Below are 15919 nucleotides of genomic sequence, written 5' to 3' on the forward strand. Positions count from 1 at the left end.
CTCTATACGGAATATAAATTTGGGTATAAATGTGTGTATTGAAATACATTTGATTTGGCCATGACTTTACTTTGTAATTTTGTCTCCTGTGTTTGAACCTTGTATAATGAGAAATGATTTGCCAGGATGGAAATATTATCATAGAAAGTCGACAATAGTAAAAACAACAACAACAACAACAACAACATGACAAAAAAAATACTCAACATGATATTTGACAGATAGACATGTTATTTTTTCTAATTTATACCACATCACACACACACACACACACACACACACACACACACACACACCACACACACACACACACACACACACACACACACACACACACACACACAGACAACAAACAAACAAGAAAACAAATCCAGTTTTTCTCATTTAAGATATAGAAATATATATGAATTATAATGAATCAGGTAATACATAAGGGTGGTGATGGTGGTGGTGGTGTTGGTGGTGATGGCGGTATCATCATGGAAATTGAAATAATTCCAGAAAAATATGGTGCCAAAAAAAATGATGGTATGAATCTTATATAAATTTTAAACAGGATGAAAAAAAAATGACATGACTAGCTTAGTTAGGGCTAACATATTTTTCTAAACAAAAATTCGGACAATCCATTGATCTGTGTTTCTCAACCATATATGGTCACCAATCTATACAATTATGAATACGAGATGATTACTGAAATTCTGAATTTGTCAGATATCATGGTAAACGAGTGGAAAACTTTATTATATATTATTTTATGTAAGAAAAATTCGTTCAGAATACATTTACATAATCAATGGAAAAAGGTGTAGAGATTGAAAAACTAACGGAATTCGGAACCGCAGAAAAAAAATGTTAATCATTTGCTCTTTTGAACTGAATGAATTTAAAATTTACAAACTGATTTTTTTTCAATTTGATTCATTCATTCTTATGTACTAAGTGTGTTCTTTGGTTTGCGTGTCGTCATCATATTTTATTTTTTTTGCTTGCTTGTGTAACAGATAAATAATACATATTTTTGTAACAAAGAAGCTATCATTTTCTTTCTTTTGATTATAAAGCTTCTGTTATGTTATTATTTTCATTTGATTTGATTTCTTCTTCTTTCTCTCTTTCTGTGTGTGTGTGTGTGTGTGTGTGTGTATGTGTTTGTGATTGATGAATTATTAACCATTCAAATACGTTGAATTGAAATTAGTAGCAAGTAAGCAAGCAAATAAAAGAAAAAGAAAAACAACAACAACAACAAAAACGAAAATATACCGAACATAAAGAAACTGAATAATGAAGATAATGATAAAATTTTCATATATAAAAAAAAAATTGAACCAAATGGCGTCATCACACACACACATACACACACACAAACCTTTGTCTTGTTTTTTTTGTGTTTATATGGCTCCACTGATGATGATGATGATTATGATCTCACATACACATTGTTTTATCGATATAATCATTATCATCATCATGGATCGTCCTTGTCCCATTTATAGTTATTATTTTTTTATCTTCAGAATATTCTATTCTATTCTATTTGACTCTAGGTTCAAGTGTTTTTTTATTTCACTTATCATTTTTTTCCCTAGAATATAAAAAAAAACACACTAATGTTGTTCATGATAGCGGTAACTCATTGTCATTGTCATGTATATATATATATATATGCATATTATTATCGTTTTTTTTGGTTAATTAATAATCGCTTTGTTGTTGTTGTTGTTGTTGTTATTGTTGGTTGACGGTTAAAAAAAAGGGTTTCTTATCATAAATAATGAATTATGGTCACATACACACAGACACACACACACATGCAGCAACAGAATTTGAATTCAAATGAAACAAACAAATGTGTATCCATTTGGATTGTTTACAAACAATCATTGAATTTTAAATCATACACATGGAAAATTTTTATTTTTATTTGGTGTGTGTGTGTTTGTGGTATTTGTTAATCAAGAAAATATTGCAAAATTTTCATGTCATGTTGATGTCATTTCAAAATGTATAAATTTTTTTATCCTAAACAAATGAATTTGTTTGTTTTGTTGTATTTCCAATCGATTTAATCGGACTGTTATCATTATTGTTGTTGTTGTTGGTCAATGTATTCGATATTGATTTGGTTATTTTGTTACGATTTTTATCATTTTGATTATTATTGTTTTTATCATTAGTGAAATACAAATTATTTGGATTTGAAATATCATTATTATTATTACAATTATTATTATTATTGATATTAACATTATTGTTGGATGATGTTGATCGTAATTTTGTTAGAATTCGATGAAATTCTTTATTATCATTATTATTTGGCAATGATGATCTATGGCTAATTTGTGTATGATGGAAATGATTATCCATTGACAATGATGATGACGATGATGATGATGAATTATTGTCAATATTTGTTTCAATCAAATCGGATATAGTAACCGAATTTAGACGTTGTTTTTGTGTTTCCAACATTTTTTCATATGATGTTGATTCGATTTCTTTTTCTTTATTTCGTTGCCGTTGTTGATATTGTTGAAATGCACGACGATATTCATTCTCTCGTCGTGGATCATTTGTTTGACCACTGGTGTATGATTTTTATTTTATATAGAAATGAGAAAAGAAAAAAAAATAAAAGAAAGCAAGAACATTATTTGTTCGAAAAAAATATGTCAATAAATAAATGACAAACAAAATAAACGATTGAGTCACAATCATTGAGGTTAAGATCAATTTTTTTTTCATATAGAATAGATAGATTGGATCTTCTGTTCATTCAACTTTTCATTACATTTTTTTTTTTTTTTTTTTTGATTATTAATGGATCTGAACTTACTGTTTCATTTTCCATAACATTTCACGATGCATCTCTTTTTTCTCTCTTGATTCCAATGATGGATTGGAAAGTTTTTTCGGTAATATAAGGCCATCCTGATCAAAACGATTATTAGTTGAATTTGATGTTGATGATCGGTTATCCACTGAATATTGATGATGATGATGATGATGATTTCCATCACTATCATTATTATTACCAACATCATGGAATAGATTTGTTCGTGGTAATGATGACATTTTTTTGATGAATGTTTTTTCTTTTCTTGATACAACCCAATTTTAATTTCGAATTTTATTATATAGTTGTTTAATTTTTGAGGTCAGAAAACCTTTTTACAACTCTTTTTTCTTTTTGTTTACTCCACAAATTTGACAATCAAAAAAAAAACCGAAACGAAACGAAACGATATGAATGAGCTAGATATTGAGAGAAAGAGAGAGAGAGAGAGAGAAAAAAAGGAAAAGAAAATAAAACCATCGATTATAACGGGTAAATAATGTAGTTTTTTTTACAAAAAAAAAAAAAAAAATTTCGTTCAATTTCAATGAAATTATTTTTTCCTTATTATATATCACACATATAAATGTTATGTGGTCAGTTTTGGTTCATTCAATGGTCCACTGGAGACATTATTCAAGGAAATTAAGAAAATCACCAATAAACAACAAAATGATAATGATAATCAGAAGAAAGTTCATTCATTTACAATGACATACTTAAACAAAACTAGTAGATATACTACACATGTGGATGATGAGTCTCTTTGAAATTGAATCAATTTTTTTTGTGGTTGTAAAAAAAACAATTAAAAACAAAAAAGTTGAAAATGAGAAATAAGCACGCACAAAATATTGATGGCCAAAAAAAAAAAATTTCAGGAATAATTACGAAAAAATAAAAATTAAATGAACACAAAAACAAAAGTGAAGAAAAAAAAATCATTCAAACGCAAAAAAAAAAAATAAATTTCTATGGAAATTTATTGGAAAAACCGGTGAATGGAAGGTTTTTTTTTCGTTTCATTCTTGCCAATGATTGTGAGACACTAAATCCAAATGGTGTTTATGAAGATTCTGATGAAAAAAAAGAAGAAAATTTTTTTTTTATTTTTCGTCGTTGTTGTTATTATTGTTTTTTTTTTTTTTTGAATTTGACAAATCGAATCGAGCCGGTTTATATATGTAGAAATAAAAAATCAGTAGCATCAAACAGTAGTAGTTTGAAGAAGAAAGAAAATTTAAATTTAAATTTAAATTCAAATTTCAAATGAACAATTTGTAGAAAATAATGATCATGATGAATGTGAATGGATAGATTGAATGAATGAATGAATGAAATAGCTTTATTTGTCGGCGAGATGTATGAAATTCGATGATGATGGAATTTTTTCTCTTTCAAATAAATCTATATATGGATGTCAAACAACAACAACAACAGCAGCAAAAAAAATGAAAGGCATAAAAAAAACACTAATAATGATCATAATCAAAAAAAGATCGCCATATTCAAAGATGCCATTGTCATATGACAATGATGATATCGATCATTTGATGATCCAAAATTGAGTATAAAAAAGAACCAAACATGACATCGACAACAACAACAGCAGCAGAAAAAATGAAGAATAACAATGAAGCAAAAAAAAAAGAAAAAAAAACGTTGAAAGAAAGAGAGAGAGAGAGAGAAAGAAAAAATTTTCCGAAAAAAAGAGAGAAATGAGAAATAACTGCCTTACTGTTTTTTTTTTTTTTTTGATCAATGTTTGGTTGATTTTTCTTTTTTTTTTTTTTACTGATGATCTGTCTAACACACACACAATTGATCTATGGGTGGTTATGTTGGTGACAATATTGATAAGAAAGAAAAAAAAATTACAATACTCAACACACATACACACACAAATAGAGGTCTATTAATTCATCTTGAGATAAAATATGGTTTTAGGTAATGATGTCATGTGATGCAATTATGAATGAATGAATGAATGAATGGGAAAGAAAATGAGAAAAGAAAAAATAGAAAAATTTTTTTGTCTCGATTTTCAAACTGACAAAAAAAAATTTTTTTTTTTCGTTCGATTATCAATCAATCACTACTCAAATATTGATTGAGTTCATCATTACACATTACACAGTATATGTGTGTGTGTGATTCATTCTTGTTTTCTCTGTCAAACAACAAAATTCAAATTGAATCATCAATCAATAAATGAATGAATGATGATGATGATGTTTTTAATTATGGTTTTAATATATATATATATATCATCATCATCGTCACCATTATTACTAAATATAGTCATAGATATATATAGAGAGAGAGAAATCTATAGATTAATTTAATTTACCATTTATGTATTAACAATGTCGATGATGATGATGATAAAAATATTGGATTCCAAATTTGATGAAATACAAGTTTAACTGCATTAACTACAACAACAACAACAACAACGAGGACAACAATGGTAATAATATGATGATTGCAATAATTGATGATGTTATTTGGCTGTTGTTTATGATGATGATGATGATGATGACGATATTGATGGAGATGGTTGATAGTGTTACCAATGACAATTTTTTTTAGTTATAAAAAAAAATTATAAATAAATTGATGTATTGATTGATTGATCAAACAATAACATTAACATCATTGAAAATGATTTACAAATACACATGAGTGTTCAATCTTCAATCATCATTATATATTGTGCCATTTATTCAATGGAATAACGGTGAAATACAGCAAAAAAAACATAAGAACAAAAATACAAATATCAAATTTCATTCACAGAATTTTCTTCATTTTTCATTTATATATTTATATTTATAAAAATGTAAAATGATCAAATCAAAACAACACATGCAACACATAATATAAATTCAACAACAGCGAAAAAAAGAGCTAAAGAGAGAGAAAAAAAAATTTCTAGTTAACCAAAAAAAAAAAATTAAACTAAATGGCAAACACACAAACATGCACTCAGACAATAATAAACAAAAAAAAAAAAAATAAAATAAAAATGATACTACCAGGCTCACCACAAATCAACCATCCAACCAACCAAGAAGAAAATTCACCTTTTCGTTTCACATCAATATTGTTGTTGTTGTTATTGTTGTAGTTTCTGTTCATTGATGATGATGATGATGATGACTGGATTTTTAGACTTTATTTTTCTCTTTTTTTTACTCTTACACAAGAAAAAAACTCTGTATAAGTATGATGAACAAGACCTGCTATATGTTAATGATGATGATGATGTTGATAATGATGTGGATAATGGAAATCGATCTTACCTGGCCATTTATTTTTTCATTTTTTTTTGTTTGTTTGCGTATGATATAACTGGTCTTTTCTTACTTCTTATTCTTGTTCTTCTTCTTCTTCTTCGATGTAGTCGTTGTCGTTTCTTTTTCTGGTTTTTTTTATGTTCGTTTTTTCTTTTTAAATTTGCTACTGATGATACTTTATGAATAAATGAACTGAATGTTTTTGATAGTTTAAAGGATGTATTAAAATCTATCAGATTTATACATATCGCACACATAGAGAGAGAGATGAATGAATGAAAAATAAAATAAAAACAAGGACCAGTTCAATCAATGTCCAGTTACATAGGGTGATCCGAATGAATTTTAGTTAATGTGTGCATGTGTGTGTGTGTGTGTATGTGTCTGTTTATATGTCGATACAGAATGTGTGTGTGTGTGTGTGTGTAGGTTTGGTCGATGATCAATCCTCATCATCATCATCATCATGATTATTTATTGTTTATGAGTCACAAACTGGATACAATGTATCCATTCACAGTGATTGTATATTTTCACATTTATATAGAACGGAAAAAAATATCCATATAAAAAAAGCAGGTGTTTAACAACATATAAATATAAAAAAATACACCCAAAAGAAAATGTTTGTTTGTTTTTTTTACTTGATATAATAATAATCCTTTTTATTATTATTCCTGAAACTTTGTCATTTTTCTTCTGGTCAAAATAAATCCGGTTTTTTTCCCGTGTTCATCGGGTTGTGTCGATTGGTCAAACATTGTGTGTGTGTGTGTATGTGTGTGTTAAAAACTCAATCTTATTCTGTGTGTCCACGTAACCATAGTGAAAATTTTATGTTCCACACAAAACACATAAACACAAGCATCATATTTTGTTTGGATTTAAAGTTCTTCGTAGTTTACTCTGACACAAAAAAAAGTTTAAAATGATCATTATGAGCTAGTAGAAAATAATAATGATAATGATGATGATGATGATGCCATTATTGTTTGTCAATTTTCCAATTTTTATTATGAATCATTTTCAAGTTTCTGTTTCATAGAATAATTGATTCCATGGATCGTTGTTTGTGTGTGTGTGCGTGTTTAGTGGAGATGGCTAGAATATATTAAATTCAAAAGCGAATGGTGTTTAAATTGCAAGTAGTGGTAGTCGATTTATTATTTCAACCATTATTCTTATTCTACTACTGGAAGATTTGGAATGAAAAAAAAAATAAATAAAATAAAATTGATCAATGATCAGATCAAATTATTTTTTGTTGTTGTTGTTGTTGTTGTTGTTCCGTGTTTCATAGATCGATCCATGAATTGAAATAAATATATAGTAATGCTATGCTATTTGTTGTTGTTGTTGTTGATTTTCTCATTTATCAAATTGAAATAGTAATAATAATAATAATAATTTATTAAATGATCGATGAAATCAAGACAAAAAATAAAATAAAATAAAATCAAACGGCAGGATAATCGTCATTTGTTCGGATGGTATAGGATGGCGGGGTAGAGAATCGGTTGTTTTACACAAAAAAAAATTTCAGTGAAAATCAGAAAGGAATTTTTTTTTCTGCAAATGTTAATAAAATAATGTCAATGTGTGTGTGTGTGTGTGTGTCTGGGGGAGGGGTGTGTGTGTATATATATATGGTGTAGGTGTTTTTTTTCCATGAAACAACAATAAAATATATAATAAATCCATGTTTGAAAGGCATGACAATGATGATAATAAATTCTTGAGGGAAAAAAAATATATGTATTTAAAAAATAAAATAAAAGCGCCAATAAGAAAAATTGGAATGCGACTTGTCCAGTGTGACCAGTGATGATCTGAATACGATGTTTGTAATTGAATTGTTTCTCGAAATTGATTATATATTTTCATATGATGGAATATTGTAAGAAAAACAAAATGATATATTCAGGTCAATACATTTTTTTTTTTTGCTTTTGATCTTCATCAATAATCGCTAGTCCTCTCAATCAATTTTCCATTTTGCATTGACCATACCAATTGTGGATAAGTTATTTGTTGATTTTGTCTTATACAGTTGTATTCAATTTTTTCAATCGTTCTAATTCAATCATGATGATTGTAATATTTTTCTTCTGTTCGGCCCAATCGTTAATCAAATCTTTCATGACTGTTTTCGATTTCCGTTCACTTTCCATTAAATCTTTGATAGTTGTTTGCTATATATTTATATTTATATGATTAACCATCATATAAAACAAAAGAGAGAAAGATAAAAAGAAAAAAAAACCGATTAAGTAAATGTGAAATTAGAAAATGAAATTCTATTGTCATTATTCATTGCTCCATTGATATATATCGAGAAAAATAATTATAATCACGATTCATGATGACAAGAAATGAATAATTTCAAATTATAAATATTACCATTTTATCCATTGATTGTTGTTGTTGTTTTATAAATGAATCGATACGACCATCCATTGCAGATATTTTTGTACGAAGCTCTTGTATTTCTTGTCGCAATTGTTCATTTTGTTGTTGTTGTTGTTGTTCATTTTTTAATGAAAATGATGATCCATTGTTAATAATCGTTGTTGATATGATTGAATTTGGACTTGAAGCTGTACCATTAGATAGCTTTTGATGATCATTTGTTGTTGTTGTTGTTGTTGTTGCCGTAGACGTTGTTGTTGTTGTTGATGTTATAATTGAATTGTTCAAGTTATTTTTAATATTATTAGCCGATGAACGTAATGATGGAAATAATAATGATGATGTTGTAGGTGTGGTCGTAGTTGTATTTGTTGTTGTGGAATCATTAAGATTTGTATTAGTAGGATTCAATAAACTTGGTTTATTTTGTTTCGATACAAATGGTTTTGTTGTTGTTATTGTTGTCGGTGTAGACGTTGATGCCGTCGTATTTATAGATGATGATGATAATGATGGAGTAGATGTACATGATGATGAAGATAAGGCCGTTTTATTTAATAAATTTTGCAATGGACTATTGTTTGTCATGGTTGTATTGGAAATGGGGGTGGCTGATGATGCTACTGTCGACGTTGTTGCTGTTGTTGTTGTTGTTGTTGTTGTTGTTATTGTTGCTGTTGTTGAAGATGATGAATCTGTATTATCGAATTTATTTATATTACGTTGACGTTTAGCTTCTTGTGCTTCACGTAATTCTAACATCCATGGTAATAATTTTTGTGATGAAGATCCGCCACCGATTTCTCTATTGCTAGCGCCAGTACTGCCACCTTCCGATGGTGATATTGGTTGTCGAATATCGATATCACCATTTAATGAGGATTCTGTAGAGGAAACGTTTGCAGCTGCTGCTGCTGCGATTGAAGGCGATTGTGGTTGCGTATCATTTGTCATTGATGATGATGATGATGAATGAGCACCAGTATTTTCTTCATCAATCATATTTGGATCGAAATCTTTACCAAAATAAAGTGAAGGTGGCCGTCGAGAATTTGATGGTATTTTTGGCCTTTGTTTTGTTGGATGGAATAATTTCGATGCATTATTATTATTATTATTATTATTATTCGAATCGATACCATTTTCATTATTATTATCCACAATATCATCATCCATATTCGATGATATATTATTTGCTGATGATGAAGATTGTTGTTGAAACATTTTTGTTTTTATATTATTTTTATTATTAGCTATAATGACGTTTGCTGATGAATCTTTATTATCTATTGTTGAATCTTTATCTTTATTATTATTATTATTAATCGGTGTATGATGATTGCGATCAGGTTTTTTGACTCGATTCAATGAAAATTTCGATAATGATGATGATGATGTTGTTGTTGTTGTTGTTGATTCTTCAACATTTATTGGTTGCGGTGGTGGTTTAATAATTTCAACAAAATTATCCGGAAATAATGCTATACGTCCATTTAATTCACCTTTCCACCAGCCAGCATCTTCATTCTCTTTAGAAATGATTGTAATAATATCACCTTCTTTTATAGTAAGCTCATCATCATTTTGTGCATCATAACGGAACAATACTTTTGCCTGTTCACGTTGTGGTTTTGGCGGTAATTTTGGTGCCATCATTGCAATTCAATATGGATGATTTATGTTCTCACAACAAATCTGTTTGTGTTATTTGATTGAATGAAAAAAAAACAAAAATAAATGATTAGAAACAACAGATTCAAAATAAGATTTACGATTCAATAGTTGAGATTTGTCAATATGAATGCTGTTACTTTAGAAATTAACAAAAAAAAACTCCATCAAAAATGATTGAAAACATTCTGGCAAAGTTTCTGAAATAACAGCAACAAAATTAACATGACAATAATATTAAAGAATGGAATACTTGTTATTTAAATCTTATATATATCGAGACAGCCAAATGGGTGGAAAAAAAAGAAGAAATCTTGAAAATAAAAACAGATCAAGGTCAAATAGTCGTAAAATATGATGATGATGATAATTGATATTGTCGATAAGGTTGTTCCAGCGATTATCACTAGCTCGAAATATTTTTATATTCCACTAATTGACTTTTATTATCAACTATTTTGTTGTTTAAATGTAGTAGAAATCAATTGTTATTTAGGATTAAAATTTATCAGATTGTGATTGACAATTTATATATATATATAAATGGAAAAAAGGCACTTGTAAATGAAAACGGAATGAGAAAGAAAATACTGATGATGTGGATGGAATTTTCAAATCAATGGAATGTCATCATTATTCATTATCATATTGATTTTTTAATTTGAACTATAATGGTGGGAAAAAAAGAAAGATTAATTGATTGATCAAAAAAAAAAAAAAAAAAAAACAGAATCAAACCTTTATGATTTCGGTTTGCACAATTTATTCAAGGCACCAATGATGATCAGAGTATAATGACGGATTTGATTGCAGGAATAAAAATGTTAAGAATCATGAATCTGAAATTGAAATAAAAAAATTTATCAATTTTTTTTATTGAAATAAAATAATAATATTTGCAAATATGACGCCCAACAACAACCGGAAAATTTTTTGTAAAGAAAAGAATGGTATGACAGGTGTCTCAATGTTTACAAACACACACACACACACACACAAGCAAACAAAAATATATTAGAGAATCAACACATATGATGACATCAAGTAATTAAAAGAAAATTTTCTTGACAGGAAAAAAAACAGACTGTCAAAATAATGGTGCGAATAATGAAACAACTTGTAAAAATTGTATATTGAGAAGATGAGCAATAATAGATTTATATAATCAAACAAGACACATATATACACACACACACACACAAAAAAACAACCAAATGGATTGCAATATATTTTTTTAAAAGGTTTCTCTTTTTGGATACCATTCATCATCAGACATATCATACACGTAGCATATATATAAATACACACACACACACACAGATAGACACAGTAACAACAACAACAAAAAAAAACTCAACAAACATATCGAATAGATAGATACGCCATGAGCTGACATCTGTAATTCTCATTAGGAATAATAACATATACAACCATGGAAAATAATAAATTTGATTTGTATACAATTAATTTTGGAATGAAAATCGGAATAAAATAGAATCAATTTGTGTAATAATAATAATCTGATTTGATTAGCTTGTGTGTGTGCATATCCGTGATCGATGAGCAATGACGATGGTCATTGCTCATCGAATGATATATGCTCTAATAGTGTGGTTTATGATATTTGGGTACACCACAATACATACATTCAGAATGATTGAATAATAACTTGAAAAAAATAAAACCAAACAAACCGAAACCAGAAAAAAAAATTTCCAGAATTTTTCTTTTATATCATATATAATAATAGAAACTGGGCGTCAATTACATGGTAAAAACCATTCATACACGCGTGCACAATTTTTTTAAAATAAAAATGGTACGTGTCAATTATTGTTGTTGTTGTTGTTGTTGTGCATGATGATGGTTGTTGTAGTTATACAATATCATCATCATCATCATCATAGTGATTGTTTTCTACGTCCGTTTTGTCTTGTTTTTTTTAGCTTCTTGGTTGGGTATTTATTAATGCTCAATTGTTTGATGTATGTGGGTGGGTCAATGCTTTTTTTTCTGTTCAATTGTTCATTGACAGAAGAAAAAAAAAAGAATCAAAAAATTCATTTGTGTGTGTGTGTTGTGCGTAAAAAAAATGATTTGTTTTTGTTTCGTCTTTTTTTTCACTGTAAATCTATTTTTTTTGGGGGGCTGTTTCGGGTTGCGCACCCGAATGGAAATTGATTCTTTTCATTTTCCATTATTATTATTCGTTACAGTTTCGTTTCGGTTGGTTGAACTGGTTGTTGTTGGTTAGAGTTATTTGACATTATCCATATTGTACTTGTGTGTGTGTGTGTGTGTGTGTTTGTTATATATGGATGAATGACATATTGTTTGTGTCTGTGTGTGTGTAAGTGCATGCCGTAATAATTTCAAAAAACTTTAGAAACAAATGGAAAAAAAGGCAAGCAAGCAAGCAAGAAAAAAACCAGAAAAAACCGGGATATTATTATTCAATATTTCCTCTATACACCGAAACATACATACACACACACACACACACATGCTAAAAAACGTATCAAAACAAAATGGGCAAATGAAAAACGAAAAAAAATTCATTCGATTCGATTATATAATAACCATAATCATCATTTCGAATTGATTACACATGATGACTAAACGAAATAAACGAAACAACACTTGATTGTATGGATGGTTGGTTGGTTGGTTGGTTGGTCGAATGGATGGAATATTAAAAAAAAAAGATATTTACATCCTGCATTTTTTTTTTTGGCAATGAGTGAGTGGTTGTGTATGTATGTAATTATTGTTTCCTTTTATATGGCAAAAACAAACAAACGGTTTTTGTTTGGTCATGTAATAATAAAAGAAAAAAAAATTGAATTTTTATTTGAAAACAAACAAGCAAAATAATTAAATTTAAACTTACCCAAAGAAAAAAATGGAGGAATGATGATGATGATGATGATCAATTGATTGTATTGAATTTTATCAAGCAAAAAAAATACCACATTTTTATGAGGGCAAATATATAAAAATTTAAGAATACACAGTAATGAATGAAATGAACAAAAGATGGAATGAAGATTTGAATTTGAACTTCCAAAAAGAAAATCGTTGATGATGAGTGGGGGCAGATTTTTTTCTTTTTTTTTGTTCTATTTTCCTCTTCAAAAATGATAAAATAAAGATGATGATGATGATGATGATGAAAAGAGAAGAATAATAATAATATCACAAACTACGTATATCCAAAAAAAAAATCACACAAATTAATGATGATGATGATGATGATGACAATAACAAAAAAAAAAAAGATTTTCAATATGATAATGATAAGGTGGATAAGTATAAAACAATCATCATCGATGATAATATTGATTTTGATTGATCACAGAGTGATCATTGGTTTATTCTTTTCTTTTGTTTTTTTTTCGTCGTTGTTGTTGTTGTTGTTGTTTTGTTGTTGAAAAAATAAATGATAAGTTGATGATACCTGATATTTAAAGAAAGAAAAGAAAATCAAAAATCCGTTTGATAAAAAAAAAGTTTTGAATATACGATACAAACACACACACACAGATAGACAAATAGACACAAAATTATGTCCAATGCAATAACCATATGAGTGATTGATTGATTGATTGTTAACCGGATTTCTTTTCAAATCCTGTTTGTGATCAAATAATAATAATAATAATAAAATTGAAAAATCTGTATCATTTTTGTTTGTTTATTTTTGCTTGTTACAGCAATAATAATTGAAATAAATATATAAAAACACTCAACTATCAATGAAATGAAATGAAATGGTCAGTTTTTTTTGAAAAAAAAAAAATTTTCATTCATCACTTGAATCTACAACAAAATTTGAAAATGGTATCATTAAGATGATGATGACGATGGCTTATTGTCTGCGTGTATGTTGATGGTTAGAATGAGTTCATCTGATTAATCTGATTTGATGATGATTATGATGATGACAAAAATATCCTGAAAACACATATAAACAGATTATTACAAAAAAAAAAATATTGTAGATACCAAATACTGTTTGTCATATCTAGATCAAAATCTTTTTTTGATGATGATTTTTTTCACGATAAACAAGACTCATTAAGATGTTTTTTTTTAAAAATTTCTTTGGTGATCTAGGTCTTTGGATTTTTTTTGTTCCCCACTCAATGCTTGATAATATGAGGATATTAATAAATTAAATTTTTTTTTCTCTAACAACAAAACCAGAAAAAAAATTGAAACTTTGAATCTGAAAATCATTTAGAATGGTAAACACAGACACACACACACACATATGAAGAATACAATTAAAAAAAACCACATACGGAAAATATCGGATATTTGATTCGGGTAGAGACACTACCCGAATTCTTAAGAAAAATGAACAAGTGAGCAATAAGAGAGAAAAGGAAAACAAAACACTTTAACAAGCAAAAAAAAACTAGAACTGGAACTAGATCGAAAGAAGAACTGAAAAGCAACGAATTCAGCAAACTAAAAAAAAAAAAAAAAGAAAAGAGAAAATAAACCATTTAATCATGATAATCATTCAAACAATAATTAGAAACGTTCAATCTTCAAAAGATCCGATAATAATTTTTTGTTTTTTTTTTGGTTACTTTTTTTATGCCCCATTCAAAACAGATATTTACCTTGAGTTTTTGTCGATTTTGATGTTGTTGTTGTTGTTGTTATGATTATTGTTGATGAAATTTTCATCCTCGTGGGAGAGAGAGAGAGAGAGAGATGAAAAAAAATGTCATTTCACACATTAACCATTCATCATCATCAACATTGGATTGGATATATATATTTATTAGGTATCGAGATATGGTATGTTTGGTATGTATGTATGTATGTGTGGGTATGTGTTGATGATGGCGACGTTTTTTTTTCTCTTCTTCTTCTTCTTCTTCGTCAAGAGTTCTTCTTCAAATCAAAAATAACCTTACAATATTCATTTTGTACATATAATATATTCAATTCATGGATCGCCTTTTTTTTCTCTCTCTTTCTCTTTCACTCTATGTTGTTTTTTATGTTCATTCTTTCTTTTCTGTTATTTGATGGTTGTTGTTGTTGTTGTTGTTGTTCAAGTTTTTTCTTCTTCATTTTTTTTTCATCTTGTTTTCATTCCATTTTCGGTTTGTTGTTGGTCCATTGTTGTTCATGCTGCGTTTGTTGTTTGTTGTTGGTCGGTTGGTGGTAGTGGTGGTGGTAGTTATTAGTTTTTGTTTGTGCTTCTACTCCGGCTACTGGCATCAATATCCAAGCATTTATTTTTTTTTTTTGCAAAAAAAAAGAAACATTCGACTCGATGATCCTGTTTTGTTACTTCTACTTTCTTTCTTTATAACTTTTTCTATTCTTACAAGCGCAGTTATAATAGTCAATATATTAATGCTTCTACCTAAATATATTTTTTTGACCGTATAAAATGATGATAATTGTTGATAATGGTATATGTTGTTGGAACACAGAAAGAGAGAGAGAGAGAGTGGTATATATTATCTCTTGTCAAGGATATTGTTGTTGTTGTTGTTGTCGTTGTCTTGGATGTATGATGATATATCCAAGACAACAATCAAGCTCGATTTTTACTCATCATCATCATTGAAGCTTGCGTATATTTGCGTTTTGATTATTAATCAGAAAAAAAAATACCGCGCCCCTTAGTAGTAAATAACAACATTATTGTCGTAATATATGTATGGAATATATT

General features: G+C 28.1%; 2 protein-coding genes across 9 annotated transcripts; both read right to left on the reverse strand.

Moving 5' to 3' along the window:
* Positions 1–1886: 1886 nt before the first annotated feature.
* Positions 1887–5752, reverse strand: LOC124499682 (uncharacterized). 2 transcript variants are annotated; one of them, XM_075730986.1, is made up of 3 exons: positions 5190–5752; positions 2840–3258; positions 1887–2587 (listed from the first exon to the last, which is right to left on the reverse strand). In XM_075730986.1, the coding sequence occupies exons 2-3, from the start codon at positions 3076–3078 to the stop codon at positions 2026–2028; spliced, it is 801 nt and encodes a 266-aa protein (XP_075587101.1). In that variant the 5' UTR covers positions 3079–3258; positions 5190–5752; the 3' UTR covers positions 1887–2025. The 2 variants fall into 2 exon arrangements, with proteins under 2 accessions (XP_075587101.1, XP_046919585.2); XM_047063629.2 differs by lacking the exon at positions 5190–5752 and adding an exon at positions 3559–4469.
* Positions 5753–7527: 1775 nt separating this feature from the next.
* Positions 7528–15357, reverse strand: LOC124499778 (uncharacterized). 7 transcript variants are annotated; one of them, XM_075731113.1, is made up of 7 exons: positions 14850–15357; positions 13109–13675; positions 10957–11057; positions 10472–10884; positions 10359–10418; positions 8539–10242; positions 7528–8330 (listed from the first exon to the last, which is right to left on the reverse strand). In XM_075731113.1, exons 6-7 carry the CDS (start codon positions 10201–10203, stop codon positions 8181–8183), a joined length of 1815 nt encoding a protein of 604 aa, XP_075587228.1. In that variant the 5' UTR covers positions 10204–10242; positions 10359–10418; positions 10472–10884; positions 10957–11057; positions 13109–13675; positions 14850–15357; the 3' UTR covers positions 7528–8180. The 7 variants fall into 7 exon arrangements, with proteins under 7 accessions (XP_075587228.1, XP_075587224.1, XP_075587225.1 ...); XM_075731109.1 differs by having other exon boundaries at positions 10320–10418; XM_075731110.1 differs by lacking the exon at positions 10359–10418 and adding an exon at positions 14523–14691 and having other exon boundaries at positions 14850–15356.
* Between the last annotated feature and the right edge of the window lie 562 nt (positions 15358–15919).

This window comes from Dermatophagoides farinae, chromosome 5, assembly GCF_024713945.1.
Source record: "Dermatophagoides farinae isolate YC_2012a chromosome 5, ASM2471394v1, whole genome shotgun sequence".
Taxonomy (NCBI): Eukaryota; Metazoa; Arthropoda; class Arachnida; order Sarcoptiformes; family Pyroglyphidae; genus Dermatophagoides; species Dermatophagoides farinae.

Coding starts and splice junctions, on each gene's coding strand:
- LOC124499682 (XM_075730986.1), bottom strand. CDS start 3,078: ATGTCATCATTACCACGAACAAATCTATTCCATGATGTTGGTAATAAT. Junction 2,588..2,839: donor ATGTTATGGAAAATGAAACA/GTAAGTTCAGAT, acceptor ATCATACACCAG/TGGTCAAACAAATGATCCAC.
- LOC124499778 (XM_075731115.1), bottom strand. CDS start 10,203: ATGATGGCACCAAAATTACCGCCAAAACCACAACGTGAACAGGCAAAA. Junction 8,331..8,538: donor AACAATCAATGGATAAAATG/GTAATATTTATA, acceptor ATAAATATATAG/CAAACAACTATCAAAGATTT.